Source organism: Echeneis naucrates, chromosome 22, assembly GCF_900963305.1.
Source record: "Echeneis naucrates chromosome 22, fEcheNa1.1, whole genome shotgun sequence".
Lineage (NCBI taxonomy): Eukaryota > Metazoa > Chordata > Actinopteri > Carangiformes > Echeneidae > Echeneis > Echeneis naucrates.
Window position 1 is genome coordinate 14,635,075 of NC_042532.1, and position 13,314 is coordinate 14,648,388.

The window sequence follows — 13,314 nt, forward strand, 5'->3', positions numbered from 1 at the left end:
AACTCAATCTGCAGAGAAGGAGGAGGAGATGGCCAATGGCATCTCCCAGCTAAAAATACAGCCTTCCAAGCCTGACGTAATGCAGCAGAGAAGTGGGGGCCTAAGTAATTGGGTGCATTAAATGTGGTCCCACAGACCATTGGTAGATTGATGCATGCGCGTGTGTCTGTGCACACAAAAAGGGTCAAAAAGACGAGGGGAGGGGAAGCAGGATGAGAAAAGCATGTTTTATGACCTCTGCAGGACTGGAAAGATGATACAGAGATTATATTCATTGTGTGTACGTGTGGGGGTTTGGGGGCATATCGGAGGGGAAGGCGTTCCTATTCATCCATTAACTACATTAGTTCTGTGTGTGCTTAAACAAGCTGAATCAATCAATAAATTCTGTCAAACCGAGTCGTTCTCATTCACCACCCTCACCACTGAAGCTCTCAAACAATACCACTCACTCTCTGCTCTGAGCAAAACACACCACAAATAAAAAATAATGTATTGCATAATGCATTTTTTATCATGTGAATTAATTCGGCCGTTGTCTCAGCCCAAACATTCACACTGGGCTTGATAATTTGTATTATTGCCCCCAAAATAAACCGTATATGATTGAAATAATATAGGACCCTTCCCTCTAAGTCAGGGTGTCCATTGTGTTTATATTAAGAGACTGTTATGTTTATGGAGGTCTGTCTGTGAGGGGGAGGGGGACCAACAGCAGAGGAGAGGATGGTAGGAGGAATTATAGAAAGGGCAAGAAAAGAAGGGAAGTGAAGGATGAGCAGAGGACAAGGAGGAATTGTAACTGGAGTTATGATGTGTGTGAATCAGAGCAAGACAGAAGAGGAAATCCAACAAAGTCTACATGTAGAAAAAAAAATGACCAGATTACATCTCCAATTAAAATGTAAAATTATTTTCATCCATGAGGAGAAACAAGCCACTTGTTGCTAACACACACAAAGATTACTTGATATGACTCCTTTCTTTCATTTTGTAAATATTACTTGGCTATATTTCCATCAGATAGCTGTTATTTGTAAGTATAGTAGGCTAACTGGTTTGCAAGTAGAAGTTTGGTGCATGTTACACACTGGTCTAACAATTTGATGGACAACCAACTGGTCCAAGGTGTTCCTTTCCTTGTCTAATATCAGCTGGTATTGACTCCTGTATCGATAAGATTACTGGATTTCAGCAATGCAGAACTAGATTTAGTCATATGAAAAAATAAAAATACAAAACAGTACAGTACAGGTCACATGGACTCGCGTGCAGATTGCAGATAACACAGGAGTCAGGCAGCCTGTGCAGAAGTCAAATTTGACACTGAGCTTTTACAGTGGAGGGTAAAAAAAACATTGCTCTTCCATGTGCGCTCAGTGGCTGATATTTTCTCCTTACACGGCTTTAACCAGCAAAGCTGTGAGAGTCAGCTGATGCCTAAAGTAGAATTGAGGCTCATCTCTAGCATCGGTGAAGGATGTTATTCAAAAGAGAGCACAGTCATTGGTTTGGACTCATTATTTGTATTGGCAGAATGGGTCCTTTTTCTAATAAGGTTTTTCATACCCTGCCAAGCCGTTGCTGTTGGTGATAGCTGTAGCCATGCAGTGCAAGGCTCTCTCATTTTCCACCGTCAGCTGATAAAAACATTACAGTTGGGCGAGACTGGCCATGCTGTTTCCTTGGCGATTCCTGGCTGACGCCACGGGGGCAGTGGTGCAAGGCAACGACTTGTTTTCATACATCATAAAGACTCAAAGTGGAAGATTTGTTTGTCTTATACTCCGTCTTTCTCATACACACAGACACTGTTTACCACCGTCTGTGAAGCAAAAACCTTGCTCTTTCTAAACATAGTCCCCGTCTGATTCAGGGTCAAAGTCGGTATTGACAAGCAAACAAACAGGAAGTAAGCACTGGCCTTAAATTAAATCTGTAACTGTAAATGGCCTTTAATGCTCCCTTGCGTGTGCAGTCAGGCATAGATAGAATCAACACCAGATATCCAACATGTATGCGACAGATTCCATAGAGACAGGTGATGACAACATCTCTAGAGCAGCGATGAGATAGTGTCACACCAGTTTAGTAAGGGAGATTGAAGCTGGTGCTCAGAGTCACTGACAGGAGAAGCATCTGAACAGCGAACAAACGCGTTTGTGGTTGATTCACGGATAATCAGCCAGACCAAGATGTCATACATGATACGCAGCTTTTACATATATCGATTAAAAAAAAAAAAAAAAAAAAAAAAAAAAAAACTGTCGCCAAACAAAACTGGCAACACCATCATGTTTCCCAACCCCCTTCCCCTTAACCAGCAAAGTTGAAATGATTGAGTAATGCTTTGAGCTATTCCAGCTGTGTCCCTTCGGTAACTGCTAACCAATACCATTTAAACTCAAGGGCTTTCAATTGACAGGCTGATGTGAACAAGGTTAGCTGAGCTTATTTGAGGCAGTTATTATAGAACAGCTCAGCTTCCTGCCAATGGTCCGTCTAACAGGCCATTCATAATAGCCATTAGATATGCTAGACACATTGCCCTCAGACTCTGCTAACATGCAAATGAAGGATATTTCGAACCACAAAGCTTTAGTCAACAGACAGACATATGCTGCCATCAAGTCTTTTTTGGGCAGCAGAAACAAGAAAAAGGTTCATCAAGGTTGTGCTCTGTGTCAGTTATACACAGCTCAAATAATTGATCCTTTAAGACCCTTAATGGCCTAAAAAAGAGTCAGGGACGTAGTGAGGAGTTACTGATTTTGAGTTTCAAAATCAGACATAAACCAAACTAAAACTAGAAAGTGTATGTTTTTCTCAAGTACTGTCCGCTTATACAACGCACACAAAGCCAACCCCAGAACATGCTAATTCACCTGTAGCCTTAAGAATACAGCATAAGCCTGGGGTATGCCTGAGGATAATGGGATAACACTCAGGCTTCAGGCCAGATCTTTGGTACTTCAAAGTTGACATCTTAGCTCAGCTGAGAGCTCCAGAGGATGAGATGAAACTGCTATGGCAGAGCTGAGGCCTGAGGCGCTGTTATGGTGGCTGACAGGAGCTACACCAGAGTAACACAATAACAACTTTTCTTCTAAATGCAGTCAGTCAGAAATCTTAAAAGGAAATTTAGAAGCATTAAGGATGTTAGAGCAAGAGGAGAGTGCAACAGTGCTGGGCTTGATGCATTAGGAAAGGCCAGGGGGGGCATTACAGGAAACCTCCTTAGAGACAAATATTTTGTATCTATTTGCATCATAAGCCAAACACGGCAAAACAGCGGGGTGCAAGTCCCTCTCTGCCCTGACACAGCTTTATAGAATTAAGTGTTCAAGGACCTGATGGAATAATGACATTAAAAATTATGGGTCTAAAAATCAATGGAGCACTTTGACAATGTTCATCCATCCTCCTATCCACACATGCATCCTGCCAGACGACCCTTTAGGACTGTGATAAGCCATCCACAGGAAACTCCACTGCTGAAAACCCTGAAAACCTTTTTAAGAGAGCTTCACCTGCAGTGTTCCAAATGAGAAAATGACATGCATGGGAAACAGTTACGAAAGTTAACATGTTAATCATAGATTAAGATTAAGGTTTAAAGTGACAGAGCTGTAACTAAGTTATTTCCTCCTTGTACGACCTGCACTAATGCAAATCTTAAAAATGAAACACAATTTGTTTTGTTCAGAGGTGGGGCAGGTTTAAATAAATGAAATGTGACCTGAGAACCTCAACGACAACAATAAAAAATAAATAAATAAATAAAAAAAACTCCAAATCAGTCTACTCCATTGACACAGAGGTGTGTGTGGTGTTACAACAATGTCCTGCTCTAACATTTCCTTCCCCTGGATCCACTGTGCTGCCTGCCACTACAGGAAGTCAAGAGGGACGAAAAGCGACAGGCTTTGGTTTCCCAGAGGAGCCATGAATGTTTGTTCTGCTGCATGTTTGAGATGCCCAACATAGCTAATTAAATCGTCCTTAACAGGATCTTATTATGAAAGTGAACAAACAGTGAGACCTATATAGAACAAAAGCATTTCAAACATGAATCTGATCACGGTATATTTTTCCTATACACATTTGTAAAAACAGCAGCTGTTCGAAATAATGCATCATGTGGTATTTGGAGCCTTTAACAGATAATGCTGTTCTCATATGAGCCTACATCAGGGGAGTGTATCAAAACCAGCAGCAGTTCAAGTTTGCTTTAGTTTCAGCAGAAACTTACTACCACAGCTAGTTTCTGTACTTCACATTTTCTCCTTTACATATTTTATTAGGCCATAATGTTCAGAAGATACATGTTTATCTCATTAATGCCATCTTAATTATTTATTGACTATTATGATCATTTAGGATATAAAATGTTGGGAGGTGCTAAAAATGCATTAGAATTACATCAAACTATGGTTCATGCTTTCTCATAACTAATTTTAATCCACAAATTATCTGACTAATTTATCCACAAAGCTAAATGTTCTTCCATGGCTTTTACACAATTTCAATTGGCAGAATCTGAATATAAAAAAGGGAAAAAAAAAATAGAGCAAATAATCTGTAAATAGGAAACAGGGCATATGTATGTGAACATACAGATCAAAGGTCTATGTGATCGCATGGACAAGCCTGAGTGTAGAGGAGAAAAATCAGTGCTGCATCTTACTAGTGAAACAGGAAAGCTCTGGCCTGGGCAGGACCACTACTTAGACTAACTACTTCCTGCCAGAGAGATTAGAAAGCTCGAGGATCACACAGGCTGCCAGGCCATTCGCAGTCACAATCAGTGTCATTACACATGGTGACCATCTCAGCTGTGCATCATGACATTGAGTGGAGGGAAAGTGGCCATACTGTAGCTACCTATCAAAGAAACGTAGGCATCTCATGATGTGTGTTATTGAAGGTAAAGATGTGAGCAAGAGGTCACTGATATGGTATCCAGGATCTTCATCTCACTCTCTGGAGAGTCTGATGACCCTCCTTACTGTTCAGCAAAAGAGAATTGTAATCAAACACAAAAAAAAAAAAAAAAAAAAAAAAGCCATGAACACTCAGAGGACAGGAAAGTGGGAATAAAAGGCAAGCAGAAGGGAGAAGGCATACAAAAAAAGCCCAGAGGAAGTTCAGCATCCTGTGTTAAATCATGTCCGTTTCCTAATGAAATCTGCACTCTATTGTCAAGATAAAGCCATCTCCCTCTGGTCACCAAAACCTTCACCAAACAGCATCTTGGCAATATGAAAGCGCACACAGAATTCAAAGAGTTGGCAAAGTTAAGTGCTAGTATGACCATGACCAATAGTTGTTCAGATACTTTTAATAATGTAACTTTTAATATTTTGTGTAGCATCTCTAAGCACAAGATAGATATGGAAAAATAAATGCTACAATTTTACTGCAACTGCATTTAAATGAATGTGGAATGACATTCAGCAAATCATTTCCAAAGTGAGTATGTAGGTCACTGCAAATATAAAAAATGTCTTTCTCTGACATGAAGGGAAAGTCGTCTGCTGCTGGCTGGTGGTGTTGCAGCCAAAAACTGCAGGCCCCTTAACTGGAAACAACCTCGTGGACTATCAGGAGTCACATTGGACCAATTATTTTGCTCTAGTTCTATTTATGGAAAAATTAACAGTCAGTGTACACGAATCTGGGTCTGAAACTATAAGGAAGAGAACAATGTGCACTACTTCCCATTGTTTATGAGGGCTTGCGACGTGGCTGGGGAAGTGGATGGTGTCAAAATTATTCAAAGTGAGAATACAAAAAAAAAAAAAAAAAAAGAAGCAAAATCATAAAAATAGTTTCCACAAGATATATTGAGATGAGGAAGGCGTAAGAAGGGAGAACGCAAAGGAAGGGGAAAGGGAGAGAAGGGAGGGCTGACAGAGGGAGAGGGGGGAGGTGGATGAAGCAGGCGGCAGAGAATCCAGCAATGACGGCAGTGACCAGAGAACATCATGCCAAACCCACCAAGTCATTTCCTGCCTCATCGAAGACTTTTATGGAATTCTAGCAGCGTGGCTCACGTCACCATGAGAAGAGGGACAGAGAGAGAGAAAGCTCAGGCCCTCCTCCTCACTCTGTACACCTCCCTCCTCCCTTCATTTCCCTCCCATTTTCCTCTCCATCTAGTCCCTCTCCCCTTAACTGTCTTTGTGAGGCTAAGCAGAGCCAATACAACCCCAAGTGCAACATCATTCTTACCCATAACTCATGTGTACTAACGTATGTTACTAATTCCAAGTCTTACCTCTTGTATGGTTTCAACAATTACTCAAAATTATATATTCTTATCCATAGGCTTAACAAGTCTGAGCATGTGACGTGCGTCCCAAACTACATTTCTCAATAAGGACTCATTGAAACTTATATGTATTTGCATTAAATCTAGATATACCGAGCACTTACAGTCAGCCATACTCCCCCAAGCACCAATAAAATTCCTATCAGATAATGCGGCCTGTGAAGTACTTGTTTTCCCTCCTAAATGGAAGGATGTTTGCTTTTCGAGAGTAGGGAAGCACTTTGGAAAAAGTAGGAATGATGGAAAGCTAGCAGAAGGATGAAAGGATTACAGGAGCAGGGGACCAGTGGGTGCTCAATCAGCTGGTTTTAAATACTCCCCTCCTGAAGGGTTGAAGGGGAAATGGGGCACCGTTAGCCACTGTGATCAATAGCTAAGTGCCTTCCTGGCATTTGTCGTTTTAATCCATTATCGAAGGCCATCTGAGCTTGCAATGTGGATGGGAGACCTCCTGCTCACAAGAAGAGCTGAGTGATGGAGGCAGGACAGATGTGCACAAGAAACGCCCACCAAACAACACGAGTATGCTCATGCGTAGAAACACATGCACAAGTACTACTAATGAGAACACTGGTCATTGTGCAGGAGACTGCTGACGTCGACACATATTGCTTCTGAAAGCTACTACATGCATGCAAAGTTCCACAGAAAAAGAACAGTGTACAGCAAAAAATGTTAATGATGTGCCGTCAGCCTTGTAGAAAGTAATTACTGAGCACAAGAAGTCCTTCAATTTGGAGCAAAGAGATGTCCCATTGCAGAAGGACATCCTTTCGATATGAGATGGTGTGGCTGCCAAAACTCAGAGGTGTCTGTCTACGTGTCCCTTCTCACAGTATCATGTATGTGTATATTTGTGTATACATGGGTCCATTTGCACATGCACAGTAGCTATGTATAACCACCACATTCAACCAATCAACTTAAGTGACAGCCCTTAGGAGGTGTTCAGTGAGGACGATACAACACTCACCAGTGAGAGCTGTCTGACAACAGGCAGACCTGAGTACTGTTCCCACAGAAAGATGTCATATGAAAACAAGTTGTGCAGCATTTTCTCTTATCTCACTTTGGAAGTTCATAGCTCTTCTCTTAACATGCACAAAGATTTCCATCGACAAAACACAGTATGCATACACTGCTTGTTTCAAGCACAATATTTTTTTTGTCTCAGGACCCCTGCACAGTGTCCTGCAATGTTGTGAGTGGGTTAATAATTACAATGAAAAAAATCTGTTGACTCAAGGTAGGAAAGCGAACACAGTCAAATGATATGTCCCCACACTCCCTGCAGGTTCTTTCATGGCTAATGGCTCTGTTGCCTTCCAGCACACTAAATTAACAGCAGTAATGGTGAAAGCAGCATGATAAAACAGATTTTATATCATATCATTTATAAATAGTACTGGCTAAAACAGTAATTCTTTGATAGGAGAGAGACACATGCACACTTGTGTCCTGTTATTCTGTTCTGGCACAACACCAGCCAGAAATGAATTACAGGTAACAAATTAAAATTATTGTCAAGACAGGCCACCTGCATCTTAGTATGTTATCAAAGACCAACTCATCAGAAAAATATCTGCAAGTAAAGAATACAACAAAAACAATTTGAAACAACATTTACATTTTTACATTTTTTCCAATAAAAATCTATTCTCAATTTACTACACTGTTATTCATTCTGTAGCCAACCAATATAACAATGTCTCTGCTTACATCACACCTCAGTAAAGGTATCATGTTAAGCCAAGTCATAGCCTTCAACCAGATCTTAACAAAAACCATAAGTAAAACGCAAACAATGGATCCAGGTCTTGAGTAGACTTGGCCTAGGAGGACCAACGAATTCATGTCGTCCCACTCGCAGCAGCAACACTGCACTGATGCGGCATAGATGCTGCTCAGCACAGACGACCACAGAGAACAAAGACCTCAATTATGTGAAGCTCTCACAGGAGAGCTAAAAACGGGACCATGGGCAGGGAATAAAACCTTGGAGCACTGCAGGAATGCTGAGCATTCAAGCACCATTGACACACAACACACTGTCACTCCCAAATCTCACTGCCACTGCTGCTGACCTTTCTCCTGCCTGCATGAAACAAGACAGTGTTCAAGTGATTCGAACAGAGCACTCTTATGCTTATTTACCTCAAAGTTGTCAAGTGCATAACTGCAGCTACAGAATACCGCATGACACAGTGGGGGAAGGGGGGGTGCTGTCTATGGTTTCTTTATACCTTGGGTAACTAGTTCATAAACACTGCAAACAGACCAACGAGCTAACACAGAAGAGTTGTTATCTGCTTCCAAGTAAAAGACAACAGAGTTAGGCATTCATACTGATTCCAAATTCTGCCGTTCACAAACTAGTGAACAACCTTTCTTCTTCTGTGAAAAAACATAGAATATCTTTAAATAGATTCCCCATGCTCCGATTTCATACGTTTTCTCTTAGCGTCTTTGGCAAATTGCATACTTTGAGTTTCCAGCCATGACAAAACTGGAAAATGTCTTTTTCTTAACTTTGGCCGGTATTCAGAAACAGTCTGTACTTTTGCTGTTTGCTTAGTGGAATCCCACTTCTCAGAACGGTAACTATTTCAAAAAAAGGAGAGGAGAGGTATTTCTGGCACAAGAAGTACGAACAGATAACATGAACCAGCTATTGATACACATAAAGGTTCTGCTAAGGCAGAGTTGTGCAGGGTGAAAGGTCAACAGAAAGGGCTACCTTTTCTGGCTACCAGAACCATTTCTAAGATATTACCATTGAAATGCAGATTCCATCCTGTTCCATTTTCGAGTTTTTCTACACTTTAGTTAGCAAGCTTTGAAAGGCTGCCATGAACTAATCTGGTCCACTGCTTGACATCTGGGTGCGTGCTTACCTAGTTTCTCCACCAGTTTGAGCATGACTCCACCAATGTGGATCTCCCCCGTGACCCTTAGCGACACGTCCCTGTGGAGGTCAGTGACATGCATCTTCAGTTCCCATGTCCCGTCAGCGTAGCAGCCATCGGGCATCCGGATCCCATCCAGTGCCATCCTGCCAAACAGACCACCAGTCAGCAGGGATAAAGTCTAGGCAAAGTAAAGGCTGTTTGTAAAAGACTGAACAGTATATATCTCAAACAGACACAGCAATCCACTGCTCCTTCGCTATACCACAGCCGCTAGTACTTTCGGGTTGAGAGGTTTACATTTAAATATTAGCAAGACGCTATACTGTGGAAGCTATCCTTTTAAAGAGACCTGATAATCCACATGTGAAAGACAGCTCATGACTAATGGTTGATACCATTTAGCCTGAAACAACAGTCTGAGGAAAAAAAGCCCAATGGAGTCACAGTAAAGCGATGAGGGTTATGTCAGTTTGGATTAGATTCATATATTAAAAGAAGCACTAATGGACATTTAGCAGGCTCAAAGTGTAGGCTCTGATGTTTCTAATTCCATTAGTCAAATCAGGCTCTTGCTTGAATACAACACTAAAATATCCGGGGGTCTGCAGCTCTTCCCAGAAATACTAGGTCACTTTAAGAAAGACTGCAAGTCATCGTAGGAAGTATTGAAAATTTCCTATCAATTATTGCAATATAGTTTGTTGATGTGGACATATCCATTGAACACTCAATGGATTTCCCAACAATAAATATCTATCCATCAGTACTGCTGTATCGATATTAACCATTCATCATTAGTTCAGCTTTTCCTTCTGAAACTTTAGTGCGATATTTTCAGTGTATGAAGGCACCTTTTCCAACACGGACACACTACAGCTGTAACACAATGAGGGATGATTTATGAAGAAGGAATGGATCCAACCAAGTCTCCACTGGGAATAAAACGATCCCTGTGGTGTGAGGTCTGTTTTTTTGTTTTGTTTTTTTAAACCAAAGTAACATCATATGTAATGTGTCAGGAGCCGTCTGATCGATAAACACTGCGGAACAAAAGGCCGCCTAACGCCGGCGGCCACAAGTTCAACAGGGAGCTTTGGCAGCGTCTTTCTCTCCGCAAATGTGGCGCTTCACCTGTTCAAAGTAACGGAAAACAGCTCCGGGACAAAAATAAAGCTGAGGGCTTTCATTATGTAAGCTGCCTCCATACAACACAACAGCATGCACACAGCCGGCCGAGCCGACCATTACCTTCACTAAAAAAAAAAAAAAAAAAAAAAAAAAAGTGTCTGAAAGCGAAACGAGCCGCTAAAAATGAGAAAAGTTGCAAACTGAAAGGCGTGTTCAGTTCAATGTAGCGGAAACGGGCCCAAACACACACACACACACACACACACACACACACAAACCAAAGTAACACATTCACATTTTAAAAATGTAATTACATTTTCATATTTCACAGCGACGACCGAGCAAAGGAGCGGAGAGGACGAGCATTTAAATCCGCGTACTCACCTTCACAAAGACGGGAGAGAACAACAACAAACAAACCAAAGCCAACACTAACACACTTATACTAGGCGGTACAGAACAGGTCCCCCGTTTTTAAATCATGTAGGAAGCCTTCGAGGGGAGATTACAGAGAAATTCCCGGAGAAGTCCCGCACAGTTTTCCTGCAGCAGCCTTCGGCTCTAATGGAGTCCAGCCGTCCCCTCTTCCTCCCTCCCTCTTTTCCAGCAGCAGATAACGTCACTCCTCCAACAGTCCCACTTTTCCTTTCATACTGGGACTCACTGAGACACACACAACAACACAACACACACTCTATGAATTACAAAGCCAATTATCACGTTTGACCTTTTATATGCATCAGACGGACATCTTAGAGATTCCACAGTTCACTTTATTTGATTTATTTATTTTGTTCCTATAACCCCTCACATACCGTTTGGAGGTATAAACAACACAATCCCATCCATTGACTAACTAATTATAAATAATTCTATGAAATTAGTGACAGCATGTGTGGTGAAAACAATAAAGAGTTAGAATATTTACCTCGAGCATAATTTAAAAAAGCGATAATAGATAAGAAATACAAATACAAGACAGTGAATGTGAGTATTAAATCTAATGTTTGGTGATGTAAATTGCTATTTCCTGGGTCAAATAATGAAAATAATGATACCGCAGGCTATAAACTAAGTGTGAGATAGTGTTTGTGCATGTATTTTATCTCTTTGTAAGGTAAGTAAAAACAAAGAAAGCTAAGCTGTTTGTGACAGGGATAATGGATATGACCTCAAAATATCAAGCTGCCTTTTATGGCAATAATACTGCTGAGCCCTGCAGCAGCATTCAGGGACCTTTGGGCCTTTAGTAGCAAATCTAACAGTGCAAATCTCTTTTAAAGTTTTAGTAGCAAACTTCCAAAATGTTTTTCCTAAATCCCCCTACAGTACTCAAAACTGAAAAACTGGAATACTCTTATTTCTGGCACTTCACATATATTAATGTAGGATTTTACTGTAATGTTGTAGCTGGCACATGTGGAGGTGCTGTATCCAGAATACCTCAGTGCTCTTTGGGGTTCAGTTGTATTTCATGTTTTTATCTAAAATCACGCTCTTGGGTTCAACAAGTGCAACAGCTGCAGAAAAAAGACCAAACTTACCAATGACGGATAATATAATGGAATAAAAATATATCTTCCTCCAATGTAGAAATAAGTCAGTCTTTGTGGTTGTAGTTTTTTTTTTAGGCACAGTAAATAAATAAAAATATTTAGCTGCTTCACTCTGGTAGAAATTTAATATGAAACATATTTTTTAATTTTCTCCTGCGTTCACAAACTATTTTTTTTTAACAAGGTCAGACATTCTACTGTGTTACAAACTCATTCACTTATATAAACTTAATAGTTTATTATGATTTACAAATACACTTCAGGCATCTGCAGAGGTTTCCCAGCATAGCTTTCTTAAAAAAATAATCTTCGCTGACAGATCATTGGTGTTTGTGAGGACCACATGTATGGGGATCACAGAAACTGAAGGTAACATTGCAAGCTGTCCCCCCCAACCCCCTGAAAGGATCACAGTTTTAGATGAAATACAACGCTTTATATACACAAATACAATTAAATCATCAAACAGATGACAAGCCTGTAGGGGAAAGAAAAGAGAGAACGGCTGCTGTCTCCTTTCTTTCCAAAGCAGCAGCAGCACAATGCACACTCCACACTCCAACACGCACTCTCCAAGTGGTCTGCAGTAAAGACACATGAATCATCATTGATTCTGGCTCGGTCCCCCGGTGAACTCGCTCAGCTCAGGAATCTGGGCTTTCAGACTACAGTCAGCATCAAAGCAATTTATAACCTCTCTCTCCGCAGCTCTGACCCCCTCGTCAGTGTCTGGCAGCCGACCCGTTGCCTTTTATAGGCTGTGTTTTAATTGCAGGGTAAACATTTGAGTCAGTCAGATGCAGAGCTGGCTCGGGCTGTGGATGAAGAGGTGGTGAATGTGGTGAGAGAGGAGGCCTCGAAGAGCTCCACACCATCTACACAAGTCACCTTTGAGAGAATAAGTCAGTTGGGCCACAGTTTGTACAATATTGCTACAACTTTGGGAGCATCTAGTGCCAAATTAGCATCATTACGTTTATCAAGCAGTGCAATTTCAATTTAGGGTATAAACAAATGTCAAAATAGCTCAATTAGTTGGGGGCAATAAATGGAAACAGGATTGGGGGGGGGGGGGGGGGCAACAGATGGTCAATAGGGGTCTTTGTTCCTGTTTTACCAATAGATGACTGACCTCTTCTGGTGAAACACAGAACAGCAGGGCTAAATCTATTATTTATGAGAATGGGCTCTGTGGTAACTGGTCCCATCTGTGAGCCCTGCCTTTGCAGATGTTGCTAAACTGCATTTAAAATGGGAGTAATTCATATGGAAGCCATAACCGCTTGAAGGTTGACTCATTCAAGGAACAATGAGGCCTATTTATGATACAGTCAGCGTTGTTGTTCACATGAGGGGGCACCATGGAAAGAATCTGATCTGAGTTTGG

General features: G+C 41.2%; 1 protein-coding gene across 4 annotated transcripts in view; it reads right to left on the reverse strand.

Moving 5' to 3' along the window:
• The window catches only part of fermt2 (FERM domain containing kindlin 2), a 36,079-nt gene extending 25,140 nt beyond the window's left edge, over positions 1-10,939 (reverse strand). For all 4 annotated transcript variants that reach the window (XM_029494077.1, XM_029494076.1, XM_029494075.1 and 1 more), the window contains exons 1-2: positions 10,756-10,939; positions 9,229-9,386 (exon numbers count right to left, since the gene is read on the reverse strand). In XM_029494077.1, coding sequence (XP_029349937.1) covers positions 9,229-9,385 — 157 coding nt within the window. In that variant the 5' untranslated portion in view covers position 9,386; positions 10,756-10,939. The remainder of the gene's footprint in view (positions 1-9,228; positions 9,387-10,755) is intronic.
• Positions 10,940-13,314: the final 2,375 nt, after the last annotated feature.